Source organism: Rattus norvegicus, chromosome 2, assembly GCF_021556685.1.
Source record: "Rattus norvegicus strain SHRSP/BbbUtx chromosome 2, alternate assembly SHRSP_T2T, whole genome shotgun sequence".
Classification (NCBI taxonomy): domain Eukaryota; kingdom Metazoa; phylum Chordata; class Mammalia; order Rodentia; family Muridae; genus Rattus; species Rattus norvegicus.
Genome location: NC_141535.1, coordinates 229,286,379 through 229,302,711, shown reverse-complemented (window position 1 = coordinate 229,302,711; position 16,333 = coordinate 229,286,379). Strand labels below are relative to the sequence as shown.

The 16,333-nt window shown below is 45.0% G+C and overlaps 1 protein-coding gene across 1 annotated transcript in view; it reads left to right on the top strand.

The window, feature by feature from the left end:
• Nucleotides 1–14,493: 14,493 nt before the first annotated feature.
• Metap1 (methionyl aminopeptidase 1) overlaps nucleotides 14,494–16,333 on the top strand; it is a 33,090-nt gene continuing 31,250 nt past the window's right edge. The window contains 1 exon segment of the mRNA NM_001106476.1: nucleotides 14,494–14,692. Coding sequence (NP_001099946.1) covers nucleotides 14,579–14,692 — 114 coding nt within the window. The 5' untranslated portion in view covers nucleotides 14,494–14,578.

Below are 16,333 nucleotides of genomic sequence, written 5' to 3'. Positions count from 1 at the left end.
GTCAGTAAGGTTAGTTTGTAGAAGGAAGCAGTCATGTTTGAAAGTGAAGTCTGAATGAGGGGCAGATAAAGTGACAAACCAGAGAAAGTTTTTGACAGAATGAGTCAAAGGAGAGAGGGAAGGCAGTTTTACTGGGAGAGTTTTACAGAGACAGGTTGCAGGTGAAGACAGAACAAGCCAGAGAATGAGGGGGAGTCAGAGATTGGAATAAACGGCCAGAGTAAGAGGTCAAGCAGAGCAATTCAGTGGGAAGTTGAGAGAAGCCAGGTTGAGTCAGTCAGCTTGGAGAGGAGTTTGAGTCAGAACAGCTGAGTTGAACCAGCCAGCCAGAGTTCAGGAAGAACTAGGAAGGATGAGCTTATTTAATGAATAAAGTTACTTTTACCTTTTATAGACAAGAACTATTTAAACAATACAGACTAAAACCATTTAATCAACTGGATTAGTTATTTATTTTAATCAGACTTAAGGTTAACTTTCACTTAGTTTGTAATGAATTGTTCTTGAATCATCAGTGAGCACTTTTGGTAATTTCATCCAAACTTCCCCACTGTCCCATTTAATTTTGTTTAGTTTGGGTAAAATATTCTAGGAAAATCTCATCTAGTCAGTTTCTATGGGTTATCATGGCATAATCTTTCTTTTCCTTTTCCCTTTCTTTCTTTCCTTCCTTCCTTTCTTCCTTCCTTTCTTCCTCTCCTCTCTTCTCTTCTTTCTTTCTTTCTTTCTTTCTTTCTTTCTTTCTTTCTTTCTCCCTGTTCCATTAATTATTGACAGCTTTCCAAGTTATTCGAACATTCAAGTGCCAGATGCCTTTGTTGTGAGGTATGCACCAGAAAAGACTACTTAAACATGGGTTAAGCCCATAGAAGTTCTTTATTAGCCAGCCAGCAATTACGCGGAATGTTCAGGACTCCAGTGCAGTCCTGAGCCTTTTTTAGGGTTAGCTTTTAAGCCAAAAACCCACATCCTGTGTTGACACATCAGTTAGCAAGAACAGTTAGCTACAAGCAGAACTAAAAAAAGACAAAAGGCAAGGTTAGTACGTTCGGGGACTTTCCAGGAACTGTGGACTTTGATGGATTATGTCGTTGTTCTGGCAGATGTTGCTGCCTCTGTGCTGTGTTCCAGGGACTGAATGGTGCTTCCACCTTGACATTAGTCTTGCTGAGGTCTGGGTCCTTTTAAGGCCAGGGACCCTGCAACAACTTATTATTTGTGACAGCATTTGTACAAACTTGCTGAAAATTGATGAGCCTACAATATTATACTGAATTGAGTAGGTAACCTAACAAACATAGCAGAAATTCTCCTACTTTTTTTTTTGAAAATTTTTTATTTATATATATGAGTACACTGTAGCTGTCTTCAGACACACACTAGAACAGTGCATCAGATTCCATTACAGATGGTCTTGAGCCACCATGTGGTTGCTGGGATTTGAACTCAGGACCTCTGGAAGGGCAGTCAGTGCTCTTAACTGCTGAGCCATCTCTCCAGCCATCTCCAAGATCTTTTTTTTGGGGGGGGGGGGAGCTGAGGACCGAACCCAGGGCCTTGGGCTTGCTAGGCAAGCGTTCTACCACTGAGCTAAATCCCCAATCCTTCTCCAAGATCTTCTAACCTGCCATTTATAACCAGAAAGACCAAGAGACTTGATAGCATCTAAAACAACAGGAAATGCCAATTTGAAGTTAGCTGAATTTCAGACAAGAACAGGAGTGTCTCACACCATTGGAACCAGGATGCACGAGGGCAGTTGCCTCTCCGATGAAGCACGGCGCTCGGAATGATTAGTGCATTGGGAAGAATGCCTTCGTAGGAGGAAAGCAGACCTGCGGGCAACTTGGTGGCTATCATTCCGCTCATTCTTATTTTTAAGTTTGCAGAGGGGATGTCTGAGACTTAGAACAGGGGTGAGCTGTGATAAAAACTGAAAACGCTTTTCACTCTAAGCGCTTAGATTTATCCTATCAGAAGTGAATCCCAGAAGAGAGGCCTCCTTCTCCGGTACGTTTGTAGCGGTGTTTGGAACCATATGGCGGTGAAGTAATTTGTGGAAGACAGAGGCAGAGGTGAGATGTGTAGAAGCTTGGTGCCTGTGGTGTCCATGCAGGGGGTCCCAGACTTCCCTGGATATCAGGGGAACCCAGCAGACATTCCAACGTAGCAGAAAGGCACAGTGCTGGCAGGCGCCTGGTGGGTTGGGAAGTCAGTGTTTGCGAGATACCACTCTGAGAAACTGAGATTGAAAAAGGGAACCGCGTTGTGGAGGTGATGTCATGAGCCAGAGACTACTGAGTTCTTTCACCTTCTGTGGCCTCATTTACATCAGCGAGGCAGAGGAAGCTGGGCAAGTAGATACCTAAGATAATCTCGAGATCAGAGGTCATCTTTGGAATCTTGGAAGACTTGTGCGGCCATCTGGACGCTCCTGTCATAACTGGATACATTGGAAATATGATCTTTCTTTATGTTTATAGCTTTCCACATTGCATGTGTTCTTGTTGAAGACTTGTCCAGAGTTTGGGAAATCTACCCAAATTCATTGTCTCATAGAGGTCATCCGGCTTTATCAATCAGTGTGGATTTCATTCCAGAAGGATCCCCCCCTGTGTGCGTGTGTGTGTGTGTGTGTGTGTGTGTGTGTGTGTGTGTGTGTGCGCGCGCACATTTGTGCGGTGTGCAGCGCGCAAGCATGCTGAAGGTCAATGTGATCAGTGTTTTCCTTAACTGCTCTCCACTTTATCACTGGAGTCAGTGTCTCTCAATGAACCTGGATCTCGCAGATTGGACTAGACTGCCTAGCCAGGAAGCACCAGGGATTCTCCTTCCCCTGCCTGCCTGGTGCAGGGATAGTGAGTGTGTGCTGCTCCATCTACCTTTTAATGTGGAAGATTGTATTTTCTACTTTTTATATTTATTATTATTATTATTATTATTATTATTATTAATTTATTTGGTTTTTTTGGGGGGGGCAGGGTTTCTCTGTATAGTCCTAGCTGTCCTAGAATTCACTCTCTAGACCAGATTGGCTTTAAACACACAGAGATGTGCCGGCCTCTGTCTCCCAAGTGCTGGGATTAAAGGTGTGCCCCACCACTACCTGGAATCAGATTCAATTTCTATGCTTAGAATCCAGAACCTGAATACTGACCACTAATTCATCTGCCTTAAAACTTGAAAAGATGACCAGAAACCTGTGGGGCTTTTTGCTACCCATCTTGATTTAAGTCCAGGGACCTGAGGGATCCTGACAAGGTCTCAGTCACACTCTAAGAATAAAATACACCTCGGGTAGAGGGATGATGGTACACGAGTGCAGGCTGAAGTAGAACATCTTTTGTATGTCTGTTTCTGAGCCCTGAGGCTCCCATCCTCTGCATCCACACTATTAATACAGGGAAAAGAACCGAGCTGGCTTCTGAGTTCCCAATGAATCACGGTCACTGCTGTGGCCGGCTCTCTTAAACCACAAACCATATAGACGAGACAGGAGGATCTTATTCTCCCAGATCAAAGAAGACAAATAGCCGTGTTAGAGCCTGACCCTTCCCCGACCGGAGCCGATGCAGATCAGTCCAGTCTTTACCAGTGCTGGCCACTGTGCTCTCTTGCTGCTGTGAGTCGCGGGCGCCGTCCTATACGGTTCTGGCAACTCAGCTACTCTCTAGAGCTGCCATTCCTGCTGTTGTGCAGTGAACTGGCGTCCGTCCATTGTCTTTCTTAGCTCCCACCATTCATAGTTTCTGACTACTCTTGACTTTCATTGTCCTGGAGCTTCTGATCATTGCCTTTTCTCTGGCTTTGGCCTTTTCACTTGATGAGCTCTACTCAGCTGCTTTTCTTTGTGTGTTACCTACTCAGCTTTGTAAGAGTGAATAGTGACGTGGTCGTTCCACTATGGCCACCTCAGTTAGGTAAGGCTAGTATCCCAAAGCGTACGCTTGTCCTAAAAACTAAGTTGTGGCTAGGGTTGGGGCTTGCAGGCATCTCACAAGGCAGTTGACTCTACAACCGCGAAATGATGATGATGATGATGATGATGATGATGATGATGATGATGATGATGATGATAAAAACAGCAGCTTTTACTTCGAGGTAATTGTGGGCCAGAATTGTTTCAAGTATTTCGTCTTTAGTCTCTTCAAACTTTGAAATCATAGTCCCACTTCACAGAGGAGGAGGGGAAGATGACTAACATGGAGCGATGTTTCTGGGATCATGTACCCAGTAGCACAACCCTAGGATTTTAGCCCGTTAATCTAGCTTTTAACCACTGCATTTCTGATGCCAGTGAGCTTCCCCAAGCCTCTGCTGGAGCTTCTGTGCGTGGCAGAGAATAATAGTAGGAGAATGCTAAGGACTCCAACTCCATGTTAGCTGCGTCCAGTTGTAACGAGGGAGGACTTACCCAGCTGAGGACCCTAGAGGAGGCCAGCAGATTTTACTTCCCTGCAAGGAGGATGGGGTGGGGTAGATAGGTCTGTCTGATACCTATTGCTACTGATGACAGTGGGCAAATGAACATTTATTGAGCACTTATAATGTTAGATTAAATGTATGCCACTTTACATTTTTTTTTCCGGAGCTGGGGACTGAACCCAGGGCCTTGTGCTTGCTAGGCAAGCGCTCTACCACTGAGCTAAATCCCCAACCCCCACTTTACATTTTTTTAATGAATTTTCTCCACATGAGGTGGGCATTATTGTTTTTAGTGTTGTCTCTTTTTTCTCCCTTCCTTCCTTCCTTCCTTCCTTCCTTCCTTCCTTCCTTCCTCCTCCCTCCCTCCTTTCTTCTGTCTCTCCCTCCCTCCCTCATTCCCTTCCTTCTTTCCTCTCTTATTCTGATACTGAGAACAAAATCAACCCCCCCCCCCCCCATATTGGAGGCAAGCACCCTGCTTCTGGGCTAAATCCTAGCTGCCCTCGGTTTTGTTTATTGTTCTTTAAAGAAAGAAGTTGAGCCCTGACAGACTTATCACTAGGTTCTCTTAGAATCTAATAGGAGGAATATGGGTACTAGCCCATGGGAACAGGCTGGTGTGCTCTGCCTACAAGCCAAGGGGGTGATCGACTCATGCTCTGGTCTACCATTGAGACCTTATAGCCCGTCTGATTAAGATTGCAACTCCATGGCAAACCATCTACTAGTCTTTGAGTAAGGAAGAAATAAACTCTTAAAAATTTGACTATCGGGGTTGGGGATTTAGCTCAGTGGTAGAGCGCTTGCCTAGCAAGCGCAAGGCCCTGGGTTCAGTCTCCAGCTCCAAAAAAAAAAAAAAAAAAAAAAAAAGAAAAAAGAAAAAAATTTTGACTATCATTTTTTGACACAGAGTCCCTATTATGTAGCCCTGAAATTCTCATGTAGACCAAGATGGTCTCCAAGTCACAGAGATGCACCTGTCTCTGCCTCCCAAGTGCTGGGCTTAAAGGTGCTTGCTGCCAGGTCCAGCAGTTTAAAGTACTGGGACTTGAAGACAGTTATAGCAGTTAGTGTAAACTGTGGGCGGGGCAAGTGAGCTATGCCGTCAGACAGAAAAGCTGGTAAGGTTGAGTTAGCCCGAACGCTGTGAAATTCAGAACTGAGTATGGTAGGCAAGGGGCCAGCTCCCTGCCAAACTCTACCTGCTCTGGAACAGGTAACCAACACACCCACTGGGAGGCCCATAGATAGCAATCAGTCACCGGGAAAACGCCTGCGCTAGCATCTCATACTGAGCCAATGGGAAGCGTCTACCCCTATCGCACCCTACTCCTCAATGTTTATCAAGTCCCCATCCACACTGAGAATCGTCTGGGAGTGGCTGTTTTACTGAGCTGTAACATTCTGGGGAAGAGTTTTCTCTCCGGAAGCATTCATTGCTGGAACTTAGACTTGCATAGTAGGCCAGGCTCTGCCATTCCTACTGCACATCTTAGCCGCCCAGGATTGCCTGCTGTCTACACCCCCCCCGTACCCCCCCACCCACCCCGCTGCCGCCACCAATGCCACTGCTGCTGCTGGCTTTGGCATTGCCACGGTAGCAGGCGAGACCTGGGACCCAGGCTACCGGTTAAACTCATTTTATGAGTAATATAATAGTTCATCGACAAATAGAGAAGTTGTAATTATGTAGGCGGTCGTCTACCAGCCCAAAGAAAGGCCTCTGAAGAAATGAAACCTGCCAACACCATAATTGCGAATTCCTGGCCTCTTTGACTGTGAGAAATAAGCTCGTGTTGGCTGAGCGTCCAAGTCGGTAGTGTTTCAGTACGGCACTGCTTTACGTTTCAACTATGGCTTTATTTTGGGCAGTCTACGCCTGCCTCCCAGGAATCCATAGACACTGCTGCCCCTCCCCCAGCCAGGCCAGTCCTCTGACAGTTCCAGTCTTTTGCCTGTTGCTGACAACACTCACAGGAAGGCTTTGCTAATAAGCCACGAATTCATCAAACACGTTTTTTCTTGAGAGAGATAGAAGATGACAATTTGATTCTTCTAAATATTTTCATCCCACCATACTGTCAGGAGCATGTCACTTCTCCGGTCAGCGGTGTCTGTTTTTATTTCTTCTCAAGTAGGGTGGAAGCCCTGGAAGGCTGTCTCGTTGGTCCTGGACTTTTCGGAGTTTCGCAGAAGCATTTTATCTACTCTTATTTAGTTTATAGAAATGCAGGATCAAGGGCTTATAAATAATGCCAATGGTTTAAATTAAAAATGATGCTAGGACTTACAATTCAGTGCTGTTCATTGTTATAAAAGACCTCAACAGTAATGAACACAGAATCACTTGAGAATCCCTAGAGATGCATTACTGAGATTCTTGTTACAAAGGCTGTTACTGAGAAAGAACGTGCCTGAACGTAGCTAGTGTTTGGAAGAGAAACACGGTTTTATTGTGAGGTGGAAAAGGAGCTTGTGTCATATTATTCATTGTGATGTTGATGAGACTGGGCTAAAACAAAGCAAAGTGGATGGGCAATCCAAGGTTGCCTGTTGCTAGCTTTTGAATCACGGTTAGATTAAATAGCATCGCATAGTCCCCAAGGCCATTCTCACAGGAGCAGCTGTACTCACAGGGATGAAGTTGTGTTCTCACAAAGGCATCCTGACCTTGGTGGTACGCTTGACCTCTTCTTTGAGAACCTCTTAGCCAGTGCCCCACGGATTTCAACTCTTCGATGGCTTTTAGACATGCCCAGAATACAGCTGAAACACAGCCCTGCCATAAATCAATGCCTATGAATGCCTACTATAAAATCCTGATTTACATGCTACATGGTGTGGCTGTGTGAAGCTTCACAAACACTAACTAGAAAGCAACGGCCAAAGAGAACCACTTTGCTAAGACAGGGACCAACAGAACGCAGCGAGCTGAGCACTGCCACACAGTGTAAGGCTGTGACAGAGGTGTCTGTCGGAAGCCGGCAGATGTATTTGCCAAATAGATGCTCGTCTTTTATTTCCAAGCCCATTCAGTATTGTGTGCTTATCTAAACCGTCTACTCGGAAGACATAACAGATCCTTAGTACAATTTGCAGCCAAGTTGGAAGTATGAAAACGGGTAGTGTTTCCTCTCTCTTCTTGCTAAGCCATTGCTATAAATATCCGCGGACTGTCAAGGGCTGTCAACTCTGAGTAACCAAGGGCTAGCTCCTAGCAGTGTCTTCTACCCTATAGATAATATATATATCTTTCATAGTTAAAATGAGAACGTTTGGGGCTGGAGAGCTGGCCCAGCGGTTAAGAGCACTGAACTGAGCGCTCTTTCAGAGTCCCTGAGTTCGATTCCCTGCAGCCACATGGTGGCTCACAAGCATCTGTGATGGGGATTCGATGCCCTCTTCTGGTGTGTCTGAGGACATCGACAGTGTGTTCACATGCGTGAAATAAATTAATCTTTTAGAAAAGAGTTTTAAAAAGTGAGAAAGTTTGAAGTTTGCATTGAATTGATGATGTATATGTCAAATATGCTATAGTTTTGCTTAAGTCCAGTGACTCAGTTTCCCGTCTTTATTGCAAGCACTCAAGACAGAAAACCAGAGCAGGGCCGACTCTACACCTTAGCTACAAACCCACTTGAAAAATTACTTTTAGTTCAACTTGTCTGTAATCGATCTTGGAATTGTGTTGTGATATGCTGTAGACTGTGTCGTGGAGAGGAAGTAAATCCTCTGGGCCTCTTGCCAACCCAACCGGGCCAGACCATGCTACCTGCCATCTTAATAGGCTTGATGGCGTTGAGGGAAACCAGATGTGAACCACGTATTTCCAATGAAACGTTGCTGGGCTTGACTGACATTTACCTTCAGCACTCCATTTCCGACGACAGAGTTATATTTAACACAAAATTCGTGTCAATCCATTTCCAGGCTGAATTATAGAACAAAGCCTTTTTTTTTGTTGTTTGTTTGTTTTGTTTTTTTTCTCTCTTTCAGAAACATACTTTCACTAAGACGCTAGATTTTCTTTCTCTCTTTCTTCCTTCCTTTCTTTCTTTCTTTTTTTTTTTTTTTGATGCTAGATTTTCTAATATTTTGGGCTTCCTTACTCTCTCTCTCTCTCTTTAAAGCCCCAACCCCACCCTCAATGTGGCCGCTTGCTGGTCTGATTTGCCAGTTTAAATATTATGGCTTTTTCCTTCTCTCCTATCTTATGGGCAGCTACAGAAGTTTACATCTTGATTGCCCTGAAGTTTTCTATTTTAAACTCTAATAAAATTGCCCTTGAGCTTCTATTTGAATCTATGATTAAATTCTTTTATTAACCAGACCGAGAACTTCGAGAGCACCCAGATTTCACCTGTATCAGGAAACCCTAGAGATGGATTTACAGGCAACGCTGAGTCATCTAATGTGGGTGTCGGGAACTGTCCTCTGCAAGGCTAGTAAGCCTCCTAGCTCTGAAGTCATCTCTGCCCCCTGACTTTTTTTTTTTAAGTAAATGTTACCTAAAATTGTTGCTAACTGTAACAACAGCACTGTGTCCTCGGTTTAGAAGTAGCACAGAATAGACATTGTTAGATATTGATTAACTGGAACCCAGAAGGTCAGCAAAAGTTTAATGGGCTAAGTAGTCTTAGTGCTAGGCTGGATCTTAAAGAAATAGAATCAAGTGTGGTATCCCACATTTGAAGTACTAACATTTGGGAAGCTGAGGTAGGGCTGGCATAATTCAAGGCCAGCCTGGGCTACAGTTAGTACAGCTGTCCAACCATATCATGAAAGGACCAAAACCGGGAGCTGCCTGCAGAGATCATTAAGGTGTAGTCCTAACTCAGAAGAATGTAACTTCACATCTCTTTTTATTTTACACACACACACACACACACACACACACACACACACACACACACACACACACACACACAGAGTAGTTGTTTCCAGACTCACCAGAAGAGGGCATCGGATCCCCATTACAGATGATTGTGAGCCCCATGTGGTTGCTGGGATTTGAACTCAGGACCTCTGGAAGGAGTCAGTGCTCTTAACCACTGAGCCATCTCTTCAGCCCCATGTTACATTTCTTTATGCCCCTCTCTCCCCAGTACTGGCCAAAGGCTTTCCCTGCCACTCTGAGTTTTGTCACTATTTCTCCTATGCCCTTTATCCTTTTGCCATGTAGACAAGAAGCCTCAGGTGCCAACGGTGTGGTTGTCTCCCTCTTTTCTGTTTCCCTTCTAGTGGCTGCCAACATTTACAGCTTTCCTGCCTTGTTTTTCTCTAAACTCAGGTTTCCTCTTGGGTCGATTTTTAAATTTTTATCGGAAAGACTGAGGGTAATAGAAGTAATGTATTTTCTATCAGAAGTGACCTACAGGAAACTTAACCTTTGGAAGGCTACTTTTGAACCGTCACCTCCTTGTAAAATGGTGTTTCCACAAAGGACTGCACTCTTGAAACTTGGTGGCCTGGAGTGCCTGACCTGGTTCCTTATTTTCTTCATTTCCTTCCCTCTGATTGTTTGAAAATTAGGCAACTTCCAAAGCATATGGGATCAGACTCCACCCAGTGGGGAAAAGACACACTACACTGGAGTTACGATAGAAACCGATCACATTTCCTGCTCTGCACTTGCTGCTTGAATGAAGCAACACACTCTTTTGTAAAAGTAAATGCTGCCTTGCCAATGGTGAAGAAGAAGGAGGAGGAGAAGGAGAAGAAGAAAGGAATGATAGGAGGTCAGGAGGAAAGAATGATGAAGAAACTGTAAGGATGAAATTGAAATTGCAACGTATTCAGCTGACAACTAGGCAATTAGAGATTACGAAGAGGGGTAAAGACTCATGACAGAAGACGCTCACAAATTAAGCCAGAGCCATACATAAACATGTTTTGAACATTGTAGGTGACGATTTTCAATAGCTTTCTGTCTTTTGAAATATGTGAATTTTCAGAGTATAGGTCAGTTATGCTACACACACACACACACACACACACACACTCCACAGTTTTGGTTTGATATTTCCTTCTGATTAGGATTGGTTATGTATTTATGCCAGCTTCTTCATGGTTCACATAAGAAAACGTACAAAATTGATTTGTACTTTCCTGTACGGTTCACTTAGACAACGTGTATCTCCATTATAAAGTTATTCTCTTTCCTTCTCAGTGTTTTGTAGGGAATTACGTAATGAGAAGATATGGTGAGCTGTAAAAGCTCTTTGATCCAGCAAGGGATAGAGGAGGAACACAAAGTTCTAGGCTATTTATTGATACCTTTATAGTAAATAACAATTAAAAATAGCCTATATTTCTATTATTAGTGTATTTGGTTTAGTAAATTATTCATATACTAGAACACATGCAGTTACTAAAGTATGAGACAAAAGTGTATTAGTAACAATAAAAGTAAGTTTACAATATAGTAAAGAAAGCAAGCAAATACACTGCATTATATGGTCTGGTTAAAAATATATTTTATAAATTTATTTATTAGGGCGGTATATGTGTGCATTTGCACTATGGGATGTGTGGTGGTTTGAAGAAGATTTGGCCACAATAGATCTAGGTGTTTGAAGGCTTGGTCCATAGGGAGTGGCACTATTGGAGGTGTGGCCTTGTTGGAGTGGGTGTGGCCTTGTTGGAGTGGGTGTGGCCTTGTTGGAGTGGGTGTGGCCTTGTTGGAGTGGGTGTGGCCTTGTTGGAGGAAGTACATCACTGTGTAGGCGGGCTTTGAGGTCTCCTATGCTCAAGGTTCACCCAGTAATGGAAGTTTCTTCTTGGCTGCTTTCCAATCATAGTACAGAACTCAGCTCTTCCAGCATCACGTCTGCCTGCATGCTGCCATGCTTCCCGCCATGATGACAATGGGCTAAACCTCTGAAGCTGTAAGCCAGCCCCAATGAAGTGCTTTCTCTTATAAAAGTTGCCTTGGTCATGGTGTATCTTCACAGCTATTGAACACTGGCTCGGACAGGATGCATGTTGGGAATCAGAGGACAACTTTGTGCAGTTACTTCTCCCCTTCCACCTTTACATATGTTCTGGGACTTCAAGTGAGGTTGTCATGTTTGAAGGGCCAGCAGTTTTCCCACTGAGCCATCTTGCCAGTCTTCTCAATATATTTTATACATACCAGGACTTGAGCCTTTCCCAGTTGTGACCCTATCTACCCGACCTTAAGTATAGAGGTATATACAACGGTATACAAACCAGACATTCACTGGTAGTGAATTCCAAAACATTTATTTTGATTCTTTGGGCCCAGTGAGATGGCTCTGCTAGAAAAGGCACTCAATGCCCAGTCACTCGGATGCTGTGTGTATTCCATCCCTGGGACTCACAGGGTAAAAAGAGAAAGACTCTCCAACTTGTCCTCTGACCTCCAAATGCCTGCCACAGTGTAGGTCAACACAATATACACACACTATTTTTTTCTGTGTGTGTGCGTGTGTGTGTGTAGGATATTTTTTAAAGAATATTTAAAATATATTTTAATTATGTGTACTTTTGTGAGTATATGTGTATATACAGATCATCACGGGAGGCAGAAGAGGAGTAGGATCCCCATGGGCTACCTCACAAGGGTGCTGAGAATTGAATTCCAGTCCTCTGCAAGAGCAGTGAGCTCTCTTAAATGCTGAGCCATCTCTCCAGCCCCTAGAATAATTTAACATGATGCTTTTTATTAAAGATAAAAGCAAATTTGCTCTATTGAGACATGTGTGCTTGTTTATTCTCCATAAAGAAATCTTGAGCTGGGGGTGGTGGCTCTTGCTTTTACAGCCAGCACTCAGGAGGCAGAGGTGGATCTCTGTGTTAGAGGCTCACCTGGTCTATAGAGCAAGTTCTAGGACAGCCAGACCAGGACTACACAGAGAAACCCTATCTAGAAAAACCAAGGAACAACAACAACAATGGAAGAGAGAGAGAGAGAAAGAGAGAGAGAGAGAGAGAGAGAGAGAGAGAGAGAGAGAGAGGGAGGAAGAAGGAAGAGGAGAAGAGGAGGAAAAGGGGAAGAGGAGAAAGAAGAGAAGAGGAAGAGGAGAGGAAGAGGAGAGGAAGAGGAGAAGAGGGTGAGGGGGAAGAAGAGGAAGAGAAGAGAAGGAGGAAGAAGAGGAAGAGGAGGAGGAGGAAGAGGAAGAAGAAGAGGAAGAGGAAGAGGAGAAGAGGAGGAGGAGATCTTGGCTGAATATCTGGTCATAAAGTATCTTTAGTTTTTCATAGTTGATTAGTATCTTGATTTATAGTCGTCAATGCTGAGAATGCAGCTTCTCATGGTACAAAATAGCAGAAGTCTATTTTGGTCTGTTTTAAAAATTGTTGGGAATTCTGTCTACTCCAAACCAAAATCCACTGAACCATTTTTAAAAATGAAATTAAAGCCAGCGACTCAAGCAGCAATGCATGGAAACAAAGATTCGATGCTCTATGCAGAGTTTTAGCCACCACAGGATTGCTGCTATTGAGGCAGCTCAATCCAAAGATAACCTATTTGATGCACAATGAAGAATGACGGCAGGAGAATACTAGCCATCTTCGTCTTCTGTAATGAAACCACGATGCTTAAGAGCAAATATGGTGAAAGTACGGCGATTCACAGCACACACTGGTCTCCAGCAGTCTCGTCCAGGCAGTGTTTGTTGCTGCCTATGCGGCAGCACCCTCGATGCAGAGTGTACGTGCAGTGGGTTCAGAATCAAGGCTGCAGAGGCCACAACGCACAAGCTGAGTGCTGCCAAAATCTCCAAGCAGTTTGCGTTTAATTTTGAAATAACTTTTGGTTGTTAGGCTTTCAAAAACTTTACTATTCCCAAATACTCTGTGACTCCACATTTAGAAGTCGAGAGCCACAGTTTAGGAAGCTGGGATTTGTTCAGTTACATGTCATATTCAAACATATACACATATGTAGTCACTAATTTCCTCAATGTATACATTTTTATTAGATGTTTTTACAGTGGCTATACAGCAAAAGTTACTAAAGAAAATAAGAGCTTTTCTGGTTTATTAAGGTGGGAAAGATTAGAAAACAACAATAACAACAACAACATCAAAATTCACGGCATTCTTCTAGCCACAAACGCAAGATAGAAAACGGTAGTTCTGTTGTCTACTGATTTTGTGTATTGATGTTTGTATCTGATAAACTCTAAAAGCCTTTTACTCTCCCATTTCTTTTCATTTCTCTTTTGGTTTGGTTCTTGAGACAGGGTTTCTCCTGGTAACCCTGGCTATCCAGGAACTTGTTCTGTAGACCAGGCTGGCCTCCAACTCAGATCTGTCTGCCTGTTTCCTCAGTGCTAGGTTTAAGGCATGTGCCAGCACTGCCTGGGTAACCCCCTCAGCTCTTGATTGGTAGAATTCTCTCAAACTATAAAATCAGATTATAATATATATATATATATATATATATATATGTATACATATATATATACATATACATATATATATATCACTAGTATTGAACAATCTGGCAGTTACTACATTACTGATTTCAATGGCCGGGTGTGGAAAGAAAGGCACGAGGAAGGGCGGACTTCAGTCCCATCTCGGCCCATTGATGATTTTTTAAGAATGAGAGTATTTTTTTCTTTTTGAGGCAGGCACTGACAGAGAGAAGCGGAACTCAGAAAAAGGAAATACTTTCCAAGAAGCGCCAGGTGAACCAACCAGAGGAACCCACGCCCTTCCCAACCACTTGCAAGTCAAGGAAACACTGAAGGCTCAAGAATTTCACCGTCGGAGTCCCGTCGTCACTCCCGAGGCGCCCAGTGGACAGAAGTGGGGTGTGGGGTCTCCGTGGACCCTACGTGGCATCGCCACCGCTGCAAGGCTTTGTGCGGGGAAGGCAGAGGCTGCGGGAGGTTGCGGGAGGCTGCGGGCGGGGCACCACTACGCGTGCGCGGAGAGGGCGGGACTGTCGGGGGTCGGCTGGACGGGAGGGGCGGGACAGCAGGTGAGCGCGCGCTTAGGGGCGGGGCGCTGGGCGCGCGTGCGCGGAGTAGGCGGGGCGCGCTGCGTAGGGGTGGGTCCTACTCCTCCGGGTCCGGCGCTTAGGCCTACAATCTGAGTTCCTCCCCCGGCTGGGTCGCTCTCTCTCTCTCTCTCCCCTCCCTTTGGCGGTTCCTCCCTCCTCCGGCAGCCAGGCAGCATGGCGGCGGTGGAGACACGGGTGTGCGAGACGGACGGCTGCAGCAGCGAGGCCAAGCTCCAGTGTCCCACCTGCATCAAGCTGGGCATCCAGGGCTCGTACTTCTGCTCGCAGGTAGCCGCCCACCCCGCGCCCCTCCGGTCCTCCGCCTCTGGGCCTTGTCGCCTCCCGCTTGGGCCTCGGAGCGGCCCGGGCCTCGGGAGCCGGCCGCCGGGGCTCGCGGGGGCGGAAGCTGACCTGCGGCGGGTTCGGGCCACGCATCCGCGGCCCCGAGGGCGGCCAGGTGTGTGCGCAGGTAGGGACGCGCGGGAACCGGTAGCCCACGACCTCCGCCCGAGCCGGGGTCGGGTCTGGACGCCGCGGGCCGCGCTCCCGGGGCTTCTCTCCCGTGCCTGTGCAATCCCTGTCGGAGACGGAAGCGACCTGCCGGGGCCTCGGGGTGGCCGCAGTCTCCTCCGTAGAGGAAGAGCTAGTTTCAGCCTCACTTCTTTTGTGTTTTACTACCATGCTTTGACATTTAAGCAACTTTGAGTGTAGGCGTGGGGGGGGGGTCTGTGTAATTCATTCTTTTCCGTTGGCATCTTAGATTATTAATTTGAGAACTGGTAAGGTAAAGGGATGAGTCACTTCTTCTATTACTGAAGTTCCTACGGAGTAGAAAGGACAGTTCCCTCAAGGGTTGTGCTTTAAGGCTCCGAGGTGGAAGTTTTTGTGCAAGTGAGCAAACCCAGCAGTGAGTGGGGCCCTGACAGAAGTGTGTGTTTATTGAACGGTATTTGTGTTGCGTTGTGTTTCAAGACTCAGAATAATGGCAAGGCAGCCGTAGATAGTTATTATGCTCTTAGTTACAGTTTGTTGAGGACAAGCGTATAAATACGTTGACAATAAACTGACAGGTTCCTGGGAGATGAGAGTTAATCAATAGTCTAAAGGCTTTGGCATGCTAACTCTTCTGAGATCTTGAGTAAGTGAAATTAATTTCCCAAATTCCAGTGCTACTCTTTACAGACAGAATGAGGATACTTTCCCTTCTGTATTCTATAAGATTGTGCTGACAATAAAATTAAGGAAGACACTGTAGCCCTGTAATTTATGACGTTTTGTTTTTTTAAAGGATTCCAGTACAATTTAATGCTGGTATCTAGATAAAGTTAAATAAGACTAATTATGTCATCAGCTGTAGTGACATATGCCTTTAATCCCAGCACTTGGGAGGCAGGCAGGCAGATCTCTTGAGTTCTAGGCCAGCCTGCTCTACAAGCAAGTTCCAGGACAGCCAGGGCTCCATTGAGAAACCCTATCTCTGAGGTGGGGTGGGTGGGGGTTGGGTAGGAGGGTGGTGAGAGAATAGTTATATGAAAATAGCAAAACAACTATTTTCTAATATAAAGTAGATGAAAAAAATAAATGTAAGGTAAAACCTATGACTGAAAGCCTCAGCAGTTGTGGATAAACCATTGCAAGAGAGCGTCACTGTTGTGCGGGTCTTGCTTTTAGAGAGCATATGATCCTTGACCTTGGCTGCCATCACTTTCCAGGCGTTGAACATGGCAGAGAGAGACATATTGCTTGATCTGAAAATAACCTTGGAGCTATCAACCCAGCTCAGGGCCTCTTGTGGTGTTGACATTTTCCAGTTTAACTTACTGAGTTCTGTGTGGAACGTGGATATAAAACAAAAATTGGTTATGAAGGTTGGGTGCCATCTGAACAGATCAATGTATCAATATATCCAGTTTATACAGTGTAAGTTGG